Raw genomic sequence first — 21197 nt, forward strand, 5'->3', positions numbered from 1 at the left:
AAAGGTCTTGGCATCTGCCTTGTCCCAGATTCAGTGATGACTGCCTTGATCACATCATTGTGGAACTCTGCAGCCAAACACTCCAGGTCCAGCTGAACCCTTTACTCTATTTTTCCACAAGGAGTTTTATGTCTAGCCTCTGCATCGACCAGTAAAAAAGAGATGACCTTGGTCGATATGATTCCATATGCATCAATTCCTACCTAGCTCAGTAATGTACCCCTGCCCCAGGAATCGAAGGGGTCAAGATGGTGCATCTGGAGAGGAAGAGGATGGTCCAGATAGCTCCACTCCCTAGTCTGGGATAGAAGAGGATACACACAGGATAGAAGAGCAATGTTTCTCAAGGTGTGTCCTGAAGAAAATTGTTCATAGAAGACATACCATTAAAAAGTGGGATTTCATAGTCAAATGGATTTGGGAAAGACAGTACCTTGAGCCTCTGTCTGGGAGTGTCACAGTGCACACGGGCATAGTAAGGGTTGTGATGAGTCCTGCAACAAACAACTCTGTAATACTGGAACCTAGCAGGTCCCAAATTTATTTGACTATGAGTCTTCTTGCCAAGTAACACTTACTAATATTGAAACTTAGTTAGGGAAATGTGTGAGACTACATTTATTAGCTGTGTGGCTTCAGATCTAGCTACAAAACAACTCTTGGTTTCCCTAACCAAGAATCGTCACTCAAACAAAGGCCCAGTGCAAGCATTAAACTAGAAATGTGTTGTTCAGAGTTTCTGACAACCAAACTGCTAAGTAATCTATACATTTCACCTTAATATAAGGAAAACATATATTTCTGAAAAACAAATAGAGAAAAATATATTTTTGGGTGACAATTACTATGATCCAAAGCAGTATACTCTTTACAAGAATATTTGCTATCATGGACCTACAATCCAATATGTATGTGTTTTCATGTGCAAAGTGAAAGAAGAGAACAAAGTGATTACCCAAGTATTTCAAGCCAACTTCTTTTTTCTATAATAATATAACTTTGCCTGTTAGTTTTCAGATAACTCAAGCTTGTTACTAAGTTTGAATGTGAATGTGGAGGATAAAGTGGGAGCCAGAGTCATCACAAAAGTTATCATAAATCTCCACTTAACTATTTAAATATTTATTAATAGATTAAGCCTTAGGCAGATACAGTCATTCGACCATCTTTGATACGACTAAGGATATATCCAAAATATTATGATATAATACACTGAAATTCCCCCAAGATCTGAGAATTAATGTTCCCACATTTCTAAACACCTAATTTACTATGAAAAAAGAGCTGAGTACTACATACAATAGGTACATGTACCATAGTCTCCAAAAATCATTTTCCCAGACATAAAACATCTTCTAAAACAAAATTCATAGATTTCCTTTATAAGGTCAAGCATCTCCAGTAATTCAATCAAAATCCGTTTATACTCATGAAGGGGAATTCTGATACCATACACCTGATCTATATTTCAGATTATCCATTAAAAATTTTTAATTAATTTTTAAAATTTAATTCTTGCCCCATAAAAGGATATACTCAGATTTAAATTTGAATGCCATTGCCTATTTCATTCTTTTTAACTGAGAATCATAAAAATATAATTACACAAAGTTCTCCCTTTCCAAAACACAGTTGGTAAAAATGTTACACAGTAACACAATCTGAGGTCAACAAGAAAACACTCAAAGACCTTCTCCTTCTAAAATGGGGATGGGGGTAGGGGGTCGGGGGGAGGCAGGTAGCTGTTAATGAATTTATTTAACACTTTGATGTTAGAATGAACTTTCTCTTCACTCATTGCATTTTATTTTAGTGGTCAAAAATGATCATGTTTTCAAGGAGCTCTAACGGCAGTGCCTTACCAGTGTAGATGCTGGCATTGGAAGCTGGGATACCAAACTGTGACTCGATGAACTTGGGAATGAAGGTAATGAAAGCAGTTACAATGGCACTCTCAGCTGTGTATGACAAACTCACAAAAAGGAATGTCATGTTGCTTAAGATCCTGACAGCTGCTCTTGGTAGGTCTACAAAATGACAAAAATGACAAATGAATGTTATAAATAAGGGATGGAAAATAAAATAAAATTGAATTGTTTTTGAAATGAACTGGAAATAGCCATTCAGCAATATTCAAGACTATTGAATAGAAAATAAAAATAAAGGAACCTGATGACTGAAATAATCCCCTTTATTAAGCAGATTTGGGTTTTTTAAAATTTTTTCAACTAGAATAAGGAAATTTAATAAAGTAGCAAAAAGTATGTCCATACACAAATAAACTTACAAGAAGTACCCAACCTATGACTCCTGTTCTAAAAATTGTTTAAGATAAATTATTTACATTTTTTATTGATTAAAATAATGTTATTCTTTGTTAAAACTCAAAAGTCTACTAGATGTGCAAAGTATCTGCAGTACAGCCCTACCTTATAATTTCCACTCATTCAACTACCATTTCCCTGAGATAACGCACTTCTGAGCTGTCACATCCCTGACCCGGCATTGCAGACACCCACAGCAGGGGAACTGGTCCATGATTTTGGACATCTGATCTTCCAGCCTCATTATGAAACAGGAAATGATGCAGCTAAAAGGGCTTAAGGGACAGGTCACCAGGTCAGATACTCCCAGGGAATTTGGACTGGGGAAGAAAGAGAAATGATCTCCAAAGGAGGAGAGCCCAAAGGTGGGGGCTCAGCACCTGACCTGCTGCCTCTCAAGAAAGAGAGAAAAGTTTCATTTTGAGTCTTTGCATTTATTTCACAGAATTTGCCACATATACATATATATGTAAGATGTATGTCCAGGTATCTTAATTTCAGCATTATTTATAATAGCAAAATTTTAAGGAAAAAAACTAAATGTTCTCACTGGAAAATGTTTAAATAAAATATGGCACAGCCCTGTAATGAAATACTATGCAGTAGTTAAAAATGATACAGAGCTATATGTGCTGGCATAAAACAAACTCCAAGAAATATTTTTGTAAATGAATAAAGCAGGCTGCTGCAGAAATATACATGAGTATGTAAATATATATACATAAATAATATTGAAGTAAAAATCAAACAAACCAAAACAATGGTCAAATTGTGGTCAAATATATATTTCCCAATATATACAACACAAAGAGATTCTGTAAGTGGGAATAAGATTGGGAAAGAGGAATAAAAGGAGATGCTTATGCATATTCTTTTGTATTTTTGCATGTTTATAATGTGAATTAACTCACATTTATGGGATCTTTACATAGCTTGGAATGTATCATGGAAAAGGTAAACTGCATTACTTCTGACATGTATAGTCATCTCAGTTATTACAACAGTTATCCCGTGGGGTGCCTGAGTCAGTTAAACGTCCACCTCTTGACTTCAACCCAGGTCATGATCTCAGGATCATGAGATCAAGGTCCATATTGAGTTCCATGCTCAATGGGGAGTCTGCTTGAGATGCTCCTTCTCCCTCTCCCTTTGTCCCTCTCCCTGCTTGAGTGTGCATTCTTTCTCTCACTCCCTAAAATGAATAAATAAATCTTAAAAAAAAAAAAGTTATCCTCTTATGCTACAACATAATAAAATCTTTCATAAAAATCAAGCAATACTTGTTCTTAAAGCTATAATTCATAGCCTATTCACCAGAATTTAAAACTTAGAAAGTCAAGACTATTTGCTAATCATTTTAAAATATAAATTAAATATTCTATAGCTTAATTTAATTGTTTAAAGTTTAAATGAACATTTAAAACAAAATTAAGATGCTGACTTCATTTTTTAACATGGATAAACACACCAGAAAAATATATATAATTAAACTACTTCAAAATATTACCCAATATTCTCTCATAAATATGCAAATCAAAAGGTCATATGTAAAATTTAAAAATTACAGAGGTGCCTGGCTGGCTCACTTGATAAAGCATGCAACTCTTTTGTTTTGTTTTGTTTTGTTTGTTTTGTTTTGTTTTTAAAGATTTAAAGAGAGGCATGGGACACCTGGGTGGCTCAGCGGTCAAGCCTTTGCCTTCAGCTCAGGGCAAGATCCCGGGGTCCTGTGTTCAAGTCCCACATCGGGCTCCCTGCAAGGATCCTGATTCTCCCTCTGCCTGTGTCTCTGCCTCTCTCTGTGTCTCTCATGAATAAATGAATAAAGTCAGAAAGAAAGAAAGAAAAGAAAAGAAAGAAAGAAGAAAGAAAGAAAGAAAGAAAGAAAGAAAGAAAGAAAGAAAGAAAGAAAGAAAGGCACAGGCAGAGGGAGAAGCAGGCTCCCTGTAGGAAGTCCAATGCAGAACTCAATCCCAGGACCCCAGGATCACTGGGGAAGAAAGAAAAATGATGTCCAAAGGAGGAGAGCCCAGAGGTGGGGACTCGGCACTTGCCCAGCTGCCTCTCAAGAAAGAAAGAAAAGTTTCATTTTGAGTCTTTGCATTTATTTCACAGAATTTGCCACATATACATATATATGTAAAATGTACGTCCAGGTATCTTCATTTCAGCGTTCTTTATAATAGCAAAAATTTAAGGAAAAAAACTAAATGTTCCACTGAGCCACCCAGGTGCCCTGAGCATGCAACTTTTAATCTTGGGATAATGAGTTCAAGCCCCAAATTGAGTGTGGAGCCTACTTAGAAAAAAATAAACTTTAAAAATATATAAATAATAAAATAAAATTTAAAAATTTAAAAATTAAGATTTTCTATAAACATTTGGAGATTCAAATTAAGCTTATTTGTTACATTAAAAGACAATGTGTTGGGGCACCTGGGTGGCTCATACAGTTAAACACCTGTCTTTGGCTCAGGTCATGATCTTGGGGTCCTGGAATTGAGTCCCCATGCTCAGTAGGTAGCCTGCTTCTCCCTCTCCCTCTGCTTGTACTTTCTTGTGCTCTTGTTCTCTCTCACAAAAATAAATAAATAAATAAATAAATAAATAAATAAATAAATAAATAAATAAATAAAAACTGCCAATGTGGTGAATCTAAAAACATCTGGGGGAATTATAATTTTTTTAATACAAGAGGATAAAATGTATCACATAAATGTTTTAAAAGATATTAGTTATAGGGGTGCCTGGATGGCTCAGTCAGAAGAGTGGAAGAGATGTAACTATTTTTTTAAGATTCTATTTATTTATTCATGGAGATACAGAGAGAGAGAGAGGCAGAGACACAGGCAGAGGGAGAAGCAGGCTCCATGCAGGGAGCCCGACATGGGACTTGATCCTAGGTCTCCAGGATCAGGCCCTGGGCTGAAGGCAGCACTAAACCACTGAGCCACCCGGGCTGCCCAAGAGTATGTAACTTTTGATCTCCTGAGTTCCAGTCCCGTAGTGAGTGTAGAGATTAGTTACATAAATAAACTTAAAAAAAAAAAAAAAGATACTACTTACAAAACACTGATTTTTCTTTCATACCCACTTGGTGTGGTAAAATAGCCCTCTAACTTCAAAGCTAACTAAAAATATATGTGATGTTTACCTTCTCTTTCATAAATAAATAAATTAAATAAATAAAACCAAAAACCCTCAGATATCCAGGGTTGTGACTTTGGCTAATGGGGCTGGGAGTTGGTTTCAATACAGGAAGAGTGAGTAAGTAAATATATCACAATTACGGCAGTTAGCTTTTTATTGGCCAGAGAAGGGAGTACAAAAATGGACAGAGGATATCAGATTGGAACTGAAGGTAATGGTATGAAGTCATGGGATGGATAGAGAGACAGATAAACTGACAGAAGATGATCGATAGATATGAATGGTGGTGTAGATGGATAGATAAAGATGACAGATGATAGATAGGTATGTGTGAGTGTGAGTGTGAGTACATACACATATGTCCTAATTCTGTCCACTATAGGGTTTAGAAGTTATAACACCCTAGTAGCAATGAGCCTACCTAGCACCTGCTACTTGGTTTATAAAGGCCATTTTCCACTCAAAGAAACCAGAGCTCCTTGGAGAAATGTCTAACTGTAGAGCTGAGGCAGAGAAAATACAAGATAAGCCTGAAAAATCTTGTTAAATGAGAAAGTAAAGTGTTCAAAGAATGATGAGGACATGTCAGAAGGACACCAAGACAGTTTGAAGGATCCCAAATAGCCAAATATGAAGCAATTTAAGGTTGATGGATGCTAAAAGTGGTAAGTGAAAGTTTAATAGAAACAAGATACAGTCATCCTCATTATTCACAGATTTAGTATTTTCAAATTTGCCCACTCGCTACAATTGATGTGTAACACCCAAATCAATACACGCGGGGGTGGCCATTCAAGGACATGCACTGTGTGGCCAAAAATTTTAGTTGTAGAACACACACTTTCTTGGCTAAGATCATATGAGGCCTCTCACCCTGCCTTTTTGTGTCAGCTTTCATGTTTGCAAGCAAGGGTCCTTTTCATAAGATATTGTCATATTTTTAGCATTTTTGTGCTTTTGGTGATTTCCCTGTTTCAAATGGCCCCCCAGGCATAATACTGAAGTGCTATATAGTATTCCTAAGAGGCTGTGATGTGTTAGATCACACATACATGTGTTAGCTACAAAGTACTTCCCCACCAAACACTGATAAATTACTTGCTGGTTTAGAACTGCAATATATTTATTAACTTTAGAGAAACCTGGTAGATACAATCTTATCCAAGAGATCCAAGTTCACAGAGATATTAGCATTATATAGCTTCTGCTGAAGGCACAAGAGCATAGCATCATTTCAGTGGTATGCCTACTAGGCGCATAAATCAGGAGATGACATCATCAAACCCAAACTGAGGGACATTGAATAAAGTTATTGGTTTGTACTTTTTAAAAAGATTGAGGTCATAAAAATAAGGTAATATGAGGAACTGATCCAGATTGAAGAAGACTAAAATACACCTCACGAAATACATGTGATCTGTGAATTGGATTTGGACATAAAGGGCATTGTTGAAATAACTGACAAAGTTTGAATAGGGCTTTGTGGTCTAGATGGTAGCACTGGATCAATATCAATTTCCTGGTTTTGATGGCTGCCCTGTGGTCATGTAGGACAATGTCCTTGTACCTAGGAAACATACACTAAAGTAGCACAGCACAGCAGGACATCATTTCTGCAACTTCTCAGGTGGGTCAGAAATGTTAACAATTGGAGAGCTGGAGTACAGGGTACACAGGAGTTCTATGCACTATTTCTGTAACTTTTAAAGAAATTCAAAATAATTTCAAAAACACAAAATTTAAAAACCTAAACTGTATCCATACATTTGCAGTCAAATATCTAATTTTTATGCTGCAGAATATATTTTAAATAAGTTGCTTAGTGTCATTCATAGCTGTCACTGTAAAATTAAAAAATGCAATAAAAAGCCTGATAAAGGAGAGATAAAATAATAATGATTATCATTTTTAATCATTTAATGCTACAAAATCTTACAAATTCCATTATAAAGGCAAACTGACACCAAAACCAGAAATGCCTTTAACATTAGGAAAGTAGGAAAAGAATTCAATACAAAGCACCAAGATTTAATAGAATGTAATATGACATAGGCTACACATAGAAATAACTTTCAAAACAAGTGTTAGTTAAGAAGTGTACTTGTGATGAGCGAGCACTGGGTGTTGGATGTAGTGTTGAATCACTGGGTTGTACACCTGAAACTAATATTGTGCCTTATGTTGGCTAGCTGAAACTTTATAAAAACTTAAAAAAAAAGTGTTACTGTCATTGGCAGATACTTTGCTCATCCCCATGCACACATCCACAGCAGTGCAGGTGACCCCAGACAGCCAGCATTTGCACCGTACCAGATGCTGAGTTGCACACCAATCATGATGGGGCTATGCTACAATAAGTTTGATGTAGTTGGGGATCCCTGGGTGGCTCAGTGGTTTGGCACCTGCCTTCAGTCCAGGGCGTGATTCTGGAGTCCTGGGATCAAGTCCTGCATCGGGCTCCCTGCATGGAGCCTGCTTCTCCCTCTGCCTGTGTCTCTGCCTCTGTGTGTGTGTGTGTCTCTCATGAATGAATAAATAAAATCTTACAAAAAAAGAATTATAAAAAAAAAAGTTTGATGTAGTTCCCCCCTTCCCATTTTTGACCTTGCAAACCTCTAGTTAAAGTTTCAAAAAAATCTGAGGTGTGTGGTGTGACTGGATTCCTGTGGAAGCTGAGTAAAGGACAGTCTCAGCAAGGGCAGAGACCATAGTTTCTGGTTCTCAAAAGCCTTGTGGCTCACAGTGAAAGATGAGGCTGCAGAGGCTGCAGGTACTGATATGTGCGTAAGTTTCTGACCATCAGGCAAGCATGCTCCAGTATTTGTGAATGTTTTATGCTCATTCATAAAATGGCTACAACTTCAAGTATCTATTTAGAATAAAGTTTTTGTTTGGAACAGTAAAGTTTTAAGTGAGTCTGGGTCTCATAGAACTAAAAGGTGGCAATCATCTTTTAAGGTGGGCAAAGGGAGGAACTCATTGATAATACATTTTGTCTCATGTAAAATGGATCCCATTCTACAGAGAGGTCTGTGAGGCACTGCTCACAGTGGCTCTTTATGCTGATGTAGCAAGGTTTGCAGCATGTGATCTGATATTCCCAAAATGAGCTGATTGCACCAGGCAAGGAGGCTGGACTCAAAGGTGCTTCCAGAAGGAAGCCCCGCAGCCAGGAGAGGTCTAAGGCATCCTACATGAATACAGATTGGCCAAGCCCCTTACTTTGTGTCCCTTACTGTTGGCAAGTGAGATAGAGAGAGACAGTTAGTCTAGGAGTATGAAGATCTGAGTGAGAATATAAGGAAGGAAAAGGAACTGAGCATCACCCTGCAGTTGAGTATCCAGAGTGGCTGTGGGTCACAAAGCAAGGAACACATTCCCAGAACAGCCAGGAGCCTGCGAGAGAGCGTTATGGCAAAACCCCAGGATCCCAGGGGGCTTCAACTTGCTCTGTCCTTTACAAATTCTGTTGTCTTAAATTACTGAAACAGACTTTTTTTACATAATGATATACTTTTAAAAGATATGCCACCATAGAGAATGACGAATAAAATGAGAAGAAGGCCCAGCTGCCCAAAACCTGGCCTCTCTTGCAAGGCCCTCGATGCAGGGTTGCTGTCCACCTTTCCAGTTCTGAAGTCCTGTGATTGCCCACCATAAGCTCCCTACATGGCCATCATTTTCCTCGTCTCTACTGTTTACTATATTCCTTGCCAGTCTGCTCAAACAAATGTCAAGCTCATCCATGGGATCTGTAGGAGACAGCCCCTTCAGACAGACAGGTGGTTCTCCCCTGTGCTCCCACGGCATGCTGTTCACACTGCTACTCATTAAGTCTTCTATAACTGTGTATATTTACCTGTTTGTTTCTTTCAAGAGAGTATAAATGCTATGAAAGCAGGACTTTGGTACATCTGTATATCTTCAGCTCCCAGCATCCATCTGGCATTTTGTAGGCACTCAAAAAATATATCTGGAATGTGCTTATTTATTAAGTTTCATTATAGGGATCCCTGGGTGGCGCAGCGGTTTAGCGTCTGCCTTTGGCCCAGGGCGCGATCCTGGAGACCCGGGATCGAATCCCACATCAGGGCTCCCGGTGCATGGAGCCTACTTCTCCCTCTGCCTATGTCTCTGCCTCTCTCTCTCTGTGACTATCATTCATAAATAAATAAATAAATAAATAAATAAATAAATAAATAAATAAATAAATAAATAAATATTCATTATAACATCACAGCAACAATTTGTACTAAAACAATATTCATATACTTATGAGAAAAATGAAATCTATTCCAAAGATGCCTAATTTCCTCCTGGTAAATTAGTTATTAAGAAAGTATAAGTCATAAGATAAAGGGTGGTCCATGTAGTGGTGGACTTAACAAAACCACAGAAAAATGTGAAAAGGATACCCCTTTTCAAAATATGGCATATACTTATGAGAAAAATGAAATCTATTCCAAAGATGCCTAATTTCCTCCTGGTAAATTAGTTATTAAGAAAGTATAAGTCATAAGATAAAGGGTGGTCCATGTAGTGGTGGACTTAACAAAACCACAGAAAAATGTGAAAAGGATACCCCTTTTCAAAATATGGCTTTCTGCGTAGATCAGATTATAAACCAAAAATTCCAACAAGAGATGGAGGAAATATATAATATTTCATTCATCCAGTATATCTGGGGGAAAGAGGCATTTGGCATGCTTGAATTTTTCAGATAACTGGGTAATTGACTCTTAAAGCAACAAAATTTTAAACATTTTTTTTAATTTTAAACATTTTTATGTATTAACTGGTATTACAGGAATATCCATAGCACAATTTAAAATTTTATTCAAGATTCTAAGTCACAATTATGAATGATAATATCTATCTGCTAATTTGTCTTAGGGCATTTTTAAGCCTTCGATTTATTTTCTGATCTTTTCTTTGGTTATAGGAACACTCCTTCCGGTATTATGCTGAGTGAAGTAAGTCAGTCGGAGAAGGACAAACATTATATGTTCTCATTCATTTGGGGAATATAAATAATAGTGAAAGGGAAAATAAGGGAAGGTAGAAGAAATGTGTGGGAAATATCAGAAAGGGAGACAGAACGTAAAGACTGCTAACTCTGGGAAACGAACTAGGGGTGGTAGAAGGGGAGGAGGGCGGGGGGTGGGAGTGAATGGGTGACGGGCACTGGGTGTTATTCTGTATGTTAGTAAACTGAACACCAATAAAAAAAAAAAAAAAGGAACACTCCTTCCCTGTGATGTGTTGTGGTGTTTGTTTTGCTTGCTGACATTCTACTTCCACACCAGCTTTCTCTGTTCTTCTAAAGGACCTTTATGAAGTAGACATAGATTTCCATCATTCTTTTGATATCTACTTTTTAAAATTTAAACTGGGGATGGGATGAGGAGTGATAGTTTTATTAATATAAAAAATAAATAATTTTTACTATGAAGTTGTTCACTAAATTTCATTATTTCCAGATACAAATGATAAACAGTAAATGCCAAACAAACATACTAACCTCTGTTAATAATTTTCATAATTTTTCTGACATGGATATTTTTGAACATAATATCTCTTCTTGTGGAAAAAAAAGAGACTTATCTGAACATTATAGCCTATTCAGTATATTTCCCTTATGTCTAAATTCAAGTAAAATAAATATCTTTCCAAAAATAATTTATTGAGGTAAAATTCACATAACATAAAATTATTTTAAAGTTAACGATTCAGGGGCATTCAGTACATTCACAATGGTGTGCAAACACATCTATCTATTTTTCAAAATGTGCTCTTTTGTTATAAAAATAATGTAAGTGTTTGTTCAGGAATGATATTAGAATGCACTTTTATTCTTTATATCTTTATGTACTTTGTAAATTTTCCACTACAGACATATATTACTTCTATATTCTAAAAAGCCAAGCCAAAAACTCTGCAATTTTAAATGAATGCAACAATATGTCATCTTCCAAGACAAGTCTTCCCTGACTCAGGCAGCTAAGGTAGGAATTCTATGCTCCTGCTCCTGCAACCTTACTTAGAATGTACATACCTCCATTTAAAGACTTATATTTTATTATGTCAATTTTCCTTTCTACCTTCCAATTCTTTGTCTTGTATTTGTTGCTCAATAAAGGTATTCGTACAGGTGACTGGGTACTCAGTGGGTTAAGTGTCTGCCTTTTGCTCAGGTCATGATCTCAGGGTCCTGGGATTGAGCCCTGTGTCAGGCTCCCTACTCAGCCAGGAGTCTGCTTCTCACTCTGCCTTTGCCTCTCCTCCTGCTTGTGCTCTTTCTCTTAAATAAGTAAAAATATTTGTGAATGAAAAAAAAAGAACGAATGAGAGAAGTTTACTTAAGATAGATATTATCAGCCATATATCTCAATAATTAGAAGGATTTGGAGGGTACCTGGGGGGCACAGTCAGCTAAGCATCAGACTCTTGGTTCCCCCTCAGGTCATGATCTTAGGGTCATGAGATCAAGCCCGTGTCTGGCTCTGCACTCAGAGTGGAATCTGCTTAAGGATTCTCTCTCTCTCTATCTACTCATCCTCTAAAATAAATAAATAAATCTATGAGGAAAGAAAAAAGAAGGATTTGCGGAGAACAGTCTAGTCCTTTCCTAAACATCTTCGATAATGCTAATTTCTTAAACGACAGTAAAATTTGAGGGAAGTGTCAATTGAATAAGCAGATCTAGACAGCTTAAATGCACTAAGTCACAGAATTCACAGGAGGCACAGACAAAGTGGCCAAGAGTAAAAATGGAAACACCAGAGTGGTGGTCATTGTTATATAAAAGGCTGGGATATTTATTAAATTAGAAAATAATACAATATGTGCCAAAATACAGAGTGCTTTTTTTTAAGACTTTATTTATTTATTCATGAGAGAAAGAGAGAGAGGGAGAGAGAGAGAGAGAGGCAGAGACACAGGCAGAAGGAGAAGCAGGCTCCATGCAGGGAGCCCGACATGGGACTCAATCCGGGTCTCCAGGATCACACCCTGGGCTGAAGGCAGCGCTAAACCGCTGAGCCACCCAGGCTGCCCCAGAGTGCTTTTCAAAGCACATGGGCAGGACCCAAAGCCTCAGCCATGAGGGTTCCAGAAAGGACCCTGGAAGGTGGGGAGAAGGAACGTAGTATAAAGAAAGGTGGAGACAACACCATACGAAAATAATCATGGAGTCAGGCCAGGTAAGAGGTATGCTTTGGCCGTAACATATACTTTTATATTAACCACATTTTTTTAATTTTTCTGTATTTTATAATGTTTTGACATCTTAAAAATCTTGTTGGCTGGGAAGAGACTAGACTACCAAGTTTTAGAGATAGCAAGGGTCAGCTGGGAACACATCTCTTATATGCAAACTATCCAGTCCCAGCGATACAGTCCCAACTGCCTCCTTACAGTACTCTCACTCACCAAGCTAGTATTGTCCCCATCCTACATCACCCAGGACTGGGCACCACACAACTAGACCACCCCCACAGCCCAAAACCCACTGAAATTACTCAGTGTGTTGTAAGCTGTTGACTCCGCCCTGCCTTTTCTTTCCCATGGAAATCCGCACAGGGGTCTGAGCTCGGCTTTCCCTCACTCCTGTCTTTTATTTCCTGACCGCAAACCTGGTTCTTCCCTTGCAGCCCTGTGTGTCCGTCCCCTTATCTTGGGAAATAAACATAATAAATCCTTCTTTCAATGACATTGACCTCTGCGTGTCATGACTCAGGTCACCTCCATAAATTACAGTGCTGTGGGTACAAGTTAATAGAGCCACTTCTCTTAACACCTCTCTACAAAATTCTTTGATTTGTAACTACTTTCTAAAAGTATTTAATTCTTCCTTCACCTCTAATATCTTCGTTCTTATTTGTATACTTTAAAGCCTTCTGGTACATCAAAAAACTAATGGAGGGGAACTTGGGTGGTTCAGTGGTTGAGTGTCTGTCTTTGGCTCAGGTCATGATCCTGGGATTGAGTCCCGCATAAGGCTCCCCACAAGAAGCCTGTTTCTACCCCTACCTTATCTATGTCTCTGGCTCTCTCTCTCTCTCTCTCTCTCATGAATAAATAAATAAAATCCTAAAAAAAAAAAAAAAAAAGCTGGTGGAAATATACCATCACCAGCAGCAAAGATTTCAATAACTTCCAGTATGGCCTGTAAGTCTTGCACCATCCTGTATTTCGTGGGCATAGAGTAGATACAACTTTTTGATGCCCATTTCCCAGGAACATCAAATTATTTTTAGTCACATCTTTCTGTAAAAGCAAAACCAAAGCTCCTCTCGTATGTGACATGACCAAGAAACCATCCAAGTGTCCCCGTTATCTGTTCATTTCTTTGAAACTAATGACTCTCTCTGTGGTCCCTGCTCACAAGTCTCCATGAAAGTATTTCAATTTTTCCCTCTCTTCCGTAACACATTGGCAAATGACATTCCCTGCTTGCCAATAAAAGAGCAGAAGGAACCAAGTTGATCATGCACACTATAGTCACCTATGGACCAGCACATGAGGCTCTTGAGCGCTTTACCTACAGACAGGGGACAGAAACAGTGGCTGTCAAGGCCCAAAATATATCATTAGTGGTTAGTGGCCACAGTACTATTCTGCTTGCTTACATCTAGCACCAATGACTATTTTCATATATAGCTTTCTAAGTAGATAGTACTTTGATGAGTTGATGAGTAATCCCATAGTTAGTTTGCACTGAATACAAAGAAAGAGCTTTCTTTTTCAGGAATTTCTTGCCAGGCATGTTAGCAGTTACCACCTAAGCTGTAGGTCCAAATCTACAAGTTTGGCTTACCATAAGATAACATATGCACAACAAAATAAATGCAATAGAACAAAACAAAGAACCAGAGACAGAGAAGATGTAAACACAGCACAACACCATGACCAGAAAAAATAACTAAATATATCTTAAAAGATCCTTGCTGGGGGACGCCTGGGTGGCTCAGCAGTTTGGCACCTGCCTTTGGCCCAGAGTGTGATCCTGGAGTCCTGGGATCGAGTCCCACATCAGGCTCCCTGCATGGAGCCTGCCTCTCCCTCTGCCTGTGTCTCTGTCTCTCTCTGTCTCTCTCTCTCTGTGTCTCTCATGAATAAATAAATAAAATCTAAAAAAAAAAAAGATCCTTGCTGGGCTTTAGTTTCCTGGCCACTAAAGCAAAAAACTGAATAATCATCATTAGCAGAAACAATTGAATTGTTTTTCCTCACTATGTTCTAGAGCAGTGGTTCACGGAGTGTGGTCCCCAAACTACCAGAATCAGTATCACCTGAGAAGCTATTAAAAATGCAAATACAAAAAAAATTTAAAAATAAATAAATTTAAATTAAAAAAGCAGGGCACCTGGGTGGTTAATCAGGTAGGCGTCTGCCCTTGATTCAGGTCATGACCTCAGGGTCCTGGGATTGAGTCCTGCTTTGGGCTCCTTGCGAGGCAGGGAGTCTGCTTCTCCCTCTCCCTCTGCCTCCCCCCTGCTCATGAGCATTCTCTCGCTCTCAAATAAGTAAGTAAAATCTTTTTTTTTAAAGATTTTATTTATTTATTCGTGAGAGACACAGAGAGAGAGAAGCAGAGACACAGGCAGAGGGAGAAGCAGGCTCCCTGCGGGGAGCCCGATGTGGGGCTCTATCCCAGGACTCCAGAATCATGCCTGGGGCCAAAGGCAGGTGCTAAACCACTGAGCCACCCAGGGATCCCTTAAAATCTTTAAAAATAAATAAAATAAAATAAATTTTAAAGGGCACCTGAGTGGCTCAGTTGGTCAAGTGTCGGACTCCTGATTTCAGCTTAAGTCATGATCTCAGGGTTGTAAGATGAAGCCCCTCGTCGGGCTCCCTGCTGGGCATGGAGCCTGCTTAGGATTCCTCTCCCTTCTTCTGCCCCTCCCCTACTCCTTCTCTAAAAATAAGTAAATAAATAAATAATTTTTTGAAAAGAGCAAATACCCAGGCCACACTCCAGGCCTCCTGACTTGAACACTGTGGGCCAGTGCCCAGCACTCTGGGTTTTAAGAAGCCCTTGTGGTGCTTCCTAGGTAGCCTAAGTTTGAGAACCACTGTTCTCACCAAATAGGTTCTTATATAAAGGACAGTGAGCATGTTCCTACAGCACATATGAGGAATTCAAGCAACAGCTTCCAATAAAAGCTGTAAATATAAAACTAAAATGTAAGTCAGCAAAGGAGCAAAGGCAATATGCAAGAGAGCTAAGATAGCATGAACCAGGCATGTGGATTTGGTCATCCCTCTTTGCTGAGTCAAGGAGTGACCCCAACATATTCCATACTATACTAGTTGTAAAACACCTAGGGACGTCTGGGTGGCTCAGTGGTTGAGCATCTGCCTTTGGCTCAGGTCATGATCCTGGAGTCCCAGGACTGAGTCCCACATCAGGCTCCTTGCAGAGGGAGCCTTCTCCCTCTGCCTATGTCTCTGCCTCTCTCTGTGTCTCATGAATAAATGTGTCTCATGAATAAATAAGTAAAATATTTAAAAGAATAAAAAAATTTTAAAAAAAATTTTAGCAAAGGGCCATATGCAATAGTTCTGGATGTTCTTGGGCAACTCAAATTTGGAATTTATTCCTTCTACCACTTTTCAACTAGCTCCTTTCCCCATTATCTGAGGTTGAAATCCTGAAACTACCTTTGATAACTCCCTCTCCATTATCCCCATAGGCTGAAATTAAAGGGAATGTAGCATTATAGGTTTCTTGGATTATACAGACTTATCATCACTCAACAGTTGCCACATCTATAGACATAACCTCTCCTTTCTCAAAAATTCATTCACCAAATATTGACTGAGTATCTACAAAGTGGTACAAATTCATCAGGGAACGTGGTAGACAAAATATCTCCTGCCTTCATGGGGCTTACTTTCCCACTGTGGAGACAACAATAGGATAAGTAAAATATATGGTATGTTAGACAATGATGAGTACTAAGGAGAAAAGTAGAGGGCAGGAGATAAGAAGCTTTGGCTGCCCAGCGGGAAGTCTGCTTCTCCCTCACCCTCTGCATCACCACCACCCCCACCCATCATGCTCAACCTTGTACACATGTGCTCTCTCTCTCTCTCTCAAATAAAATTTCTTTAGAAAAGCTTTGGAGAGGAAGTTGGAGATTTTTAAATAGGGTGAGTAAGCAAGGCCTCCCTGAGAAGAGACTCTTTGAGTAATATCCTGCAGGAAGTGAAGGGAACTGGGGAAGAACATTCCCAGCATAGGAATATCAAAGGCAAAGGCCATGAGGTGTATGCCTGGCAATGCTGGCAGGTTTGAGGACCATTGAGAAGCCCAATATGGCTGAAGTGAAATAAACAAATGGGGCTGCAGGAGAGAGATGGGGTTAAACAGATAAGCAGGGACCAGATTCTATCCCTGGTAGGTCATCCAGGGAAGAGACTTTTCTGTGAGTGAGACAGGAGACCGTGGGATGCCTGGGTGGCACAGAGGTTTAGCGCCTGCCTTCAGCCCAGGGCGTGATCCTGGAGACCTGGGATCGAGTCCCACTCCCCCATGGGGAGCCTGCTTCTCCCTCTGCCTGTGTCTCTGCCTCTCTCTCTGTGTCTCTCATGAATAAATAAGTAAAATATTTTTTTAAAAAGAGAGAGAGATAGGAGACCGTAAAAGCAGAGGACTATGAGCAGAGAAGAGGCATTTTAATAGGATCCTTCTGGCTGCAGAGTTGAAAGCAAGAGGGGACAAGGATAAAGGTAGGGAGAACTAGTTTCACAGGCGACTGTCCTTTCCTTGTTTGCTAGTCAAAACCATCACCACCTCTCACTGGGACTCTGTCACAGCTTTCTACCTGGGCCACCTCCTCCCTTTCTACCCCTTTCCTTCCCTATTCTACTGAATGGAGTGCTGCCAAATACCTGCTACTAGAACTCAAGCTCTCTATGAACAACATGGCCCTGCCTTACCCTCCCCCCACCCAACCTCATCTCCCAGATATCTCCACATACAACCCACACACCAACCACAATACACTTGCTCAGTGTTCCCAAATACATCTACACAATCTGACCTTGCCTTTGCTCTCTGACTGGAACCATCTCACCTCCACCTACTGAAACTTTCCCAGCCTGCCAAGGTTCTCCACAAATCCCACCTCCTCCGCGAAACCTCTCCTGATCCCTCAACTAGATGTTCCCTTGCCTGCCACTGAACTTCACACCATTGCATCTGTCCTCATTTATGGTCTTTCCATCTGTACTTGTCCTGTCTCCCTCCCTGGACTACAAGCTCCCTGAAGGCAAACCCTGGCTCACTCATCTTCATCTCCACCGCAGCATGGAGTACAGAATTCTTATAGAGTGACTTAGTCGTTGAATTAAATGATGACAACACAATCCTTCAGTGACCAAAATTCTTAACTTCAAATAGCCCCTTTAAAGTAGTTCCTCATCTCAGAGTACTATTTTACTTAGGATTATAAACATGTTGCAGTCTAACACAGACAAAAGTCTAGCCGAGAAAAACCTGTTATATTTTATGCTTACTAATAATGCTAAGCAGTTAAAAGATTAAAAGTGGACACAAAAATAAAATTTTTCTTATGATTAACTGCCACCCAAAGTTTTCTTTTTAGGAAGATACCCAGCTAAATTTGGAAGGCTTTAAAACGCTCTACCTCAAACCTCAGGAAAATTGATCCAGTTAAATATTTTAAGTGTTTATTTTTGTTGGTAAGATTTGATGCAATCAATGCTAATCTCTTTATGGAAAGGTGATTCAGACACACTAAAAATTCTACTTTCTCCTTTGTGGTGTTTTAAAAACAGTCTTATTCCTGCATAATTTATAATAAGAATCAAGAAACACTGAGTCAGATTTTCCCAATGTCTATCATTTAAATGTGGAGGCAGAGAGTAGATTTGTATGGCCCAAATCATTTTTTAAGGACATACAAGTTATTAACTTAGACATCCTGCCACCTCCTCTCTGAAGAAGCTAATACTGGCATCCAAATTTTGAATATGAAAAAAAGCCTTAAAGGAGCCCCCCCCCCCCCCCCCCCCCCCAAAGCAGGACAAGGGAAAAGAGGATCTGAGAATCAAACTCAGATTTAGGGCAGCCCGGGTGGCTCAGTGGTTTAGCGCCACCTTCAGCCCAAGGTGTGATCCAGGAGACCCGGGATCCAGTCCTGCGTCGGGCTCCCTGTGTGGAGCCTGCTTCTCCCTCCGCCTGTGTCTGTCTCTCTACTCTCTGTGTCTCTCATGAATAAATAAATAAAATCTTAAAAAAAAACCTCAGATTTAACTCAAAATGAAACCTTAGCAACAATTCTTTAATTCAAGGCCTTAATGATGAATCTCAACTTTGTAATAAAAAATTATGTCAACAGTTGAATGACTCCCAGAGATTTAATTTGTCCTTTTGAAAATCAGATTAAATATTAGACTGTCATTTCCTATAAGCGATATGTATTATATAATCTGGAAGAAATCAATAAGTATAAAATAAAAATATGAATTAATTTTAAATACTTTTGTATTCAAACATTATTCCTACATCATCAATATCGTTTGAATCATTTTTAGCAAAACATTTGCACTTTATACTCCCATTACAACAGGATTCCTTTCTAACAGGAGAAAATGGTTCTTGACGTTCCAGTCTAAATACAATTAGAAAATTCAGTGCAAGTGAAAGTAAAAAATGAACTAGCTCCGTGTCCTAATCGGGAGATTTAGATGCAGACATGAGATCAGTCATCACAATGAAGGCATAGGATGAAAAAGCTGAGCACGTATCAGAAACACTGACAAGAAAATCCGAAAGGAAACAGATTTTATAAACCAACTACCCATCACTGCCAAAAGACTCCTCTTATTCTTTCCTTTAAAAGAAAATAACATCCTAATCTATCATATTGAGCTTAGAAAAGGTGGAGAAGAGAAATCCCTAGCAGTACAAGATAATATGCAATAAAACAGTATATAGATTCAATTTGGAAAAACAATCTTAAAGTTCCATGACAGCTTTTGAACCTGCATGCCTAATTAAGGTGCCCTTCCCCCCAGAAGTAGATCCTGAATCAAAGATTCAAGTCCATGCAGTTTATTTGGGAGGCTCAGAAAATGCCCTTCGGGGAATGTAAATGTGATGCACGTGAAGCAAGAGCAGCCTACGAGGGATGTAGAAATAAATATAACTCAGAAACTGTCTCACCCATCAACACTGGGGTATTCATCAGTCAGTGGTTAAGACTGCTGTGTGAGGGTGGGAGAGTGTTAATTCCTTGGCACTTGATGCCAGCCTCGAGCAGGAGCCAACAGGCTTCCCAGCCCACAAAGAAAACCTTCAGGCAAGGAAGATCTGCAGACCTTCAGGCAGGGACCAGCAGTCAGCAGGCCTCCACCAGGAAGACCATAAGGTCCCAGAGGCAGACAGGTCATTAACATCATTGTCTACACTTTATCTTCCAAAGGCATGCCATTTCCCTGTAAGGTCATATCCATCATTGGTGTTTGACATCAGTCTTCTCTTACTTATCTCAACTATCCAACAGAGCATATATTTCACATTCAAGCCATCTGCTCCTAAGCTATAAGTATACACAACTTAGCTTACCTACATCTGGGATTTCTCCCCTTCAGTCTACTTTATATTCTTCATAAATTAAACTCTAAGTCTACTCCTGTGTTGTAAATTCTTTAATATCAAACTTGCTCTCAATTGAGTTGTAAAAAAAAAAAAAAAATTACTCCTTTGGTAATAGCCTGTATGACCTATAAGACATCCAAGAAAAATGATGGGTTGGTCCACATGGTAAGAGCTCAGTCCACACTAGCATCTAAAGAATCCTTGACAGTATTAGAGCAAAGGTAATTTTGGCAGTCCCAAAAGTACACACCGTCACAAAATAATGGGTGGGGGAGGGCAGGTAGGGGAGGCAGATCTAAAACATAACTGGGAAGGAGCATTTTCAAAGAAATGCGACTTCACTTGCTTTGAACAAATATAGTCCTAAAAATAGTCCAATCTAACCATCATTTTTCTTTGGCTGCAGGGACATTCCATAATATATTAGTAACATCCTTCTAGGCCTGAAAGGTTCCTCTTTGGCTTTAGCATTTATACAATCAACGATAAAGTTAGTCGATAAGGTAAATTATCTAGGTAAATTTTACATAAAACAACCTTAACTCATGTAAGCACTTGGTAAATATTATGCTTCCTAATTTAAAAAAAAATCAATTCAGAGAATTTAGGAAATAGGCTGAAATTAATGGGAATGTAGCATTATAGGTTTCTTAGATTACACAGTCACTCAACAGATATACTGTACATTGAACAATATTGCATGGTTAAAATTACTTTATTTAGATTTGAGCTTACCTAATCCTAGTTTTAATAAAGTCCTTGTTTTTAAGACAAATAAAAATGAAAAAATAGACAAGTACACATCACTGAAACTTTCTGGATATTCAGAGGCCCATTCCTTGGCTACTCTTCTCTATGGCCACTTACAAACATCTAACAGAGCCACTGTTGAATGAGATTGCTGTCTCATGGTAGATTTTATATTTAGGTGAGGATCAGGACACACTAACAAACCCATCATTCCCCTGAAACAAACCATTCATCATACAATGCAATATTTTAAAAATCAGACATCTCTCTTGACAGTAAATGACATATATAAAAATCTGTATCTTTAGGATCTAAATCAGTGCTTCTCAAGCAATCTG

At 38.8% G+C, this 21197-nt stretch overlaps 1 protein-coding gene across 3 annotated transcripts in view; it reads right to left on the bottom strand.

Annotated features, from left to right (window-relative positions):
* The window catches only part of SLCO5A1 (solute carrier organic anion transporter family member 5A1), a 139003-nt gene that overhangs the window by 61014 nt on the left and 56792 nt on the right, over window positions 1-21197 (bottom strand). For 2 of the 3 annotated variants that reach the window (XM_038579475.1, XM_038579477.1), the window contains exon 4: window positions 1863-2027. The exons of the other annotated variant lie outside the window; for it this stretch is intronic. In XM_038579475.1, coding sequence (XP_038435403.1) covers window positions 1863-2027 — 165 coding nt within the window. The remainder of the gene's footprint in view (window positions 1-1862; window positions 2028-21197) is intronic. 3 annotated transcript variants of the gene reach the window in all.

Source organism: Canis lupus, chromosome 29 (genome assembly GCF_011100685.1).
Source record: "Canis lupus familiaris isolate Mischka breed German Shepherd chromosome 29, alternate assembly UU_Cfam_GSD_1.0, whole genome shotgun sequence".
NCBI lineage: Eukaryota > Metazoa > Chordata > Mammalia > Carnivora > Canidae > Canis > Canis lupus.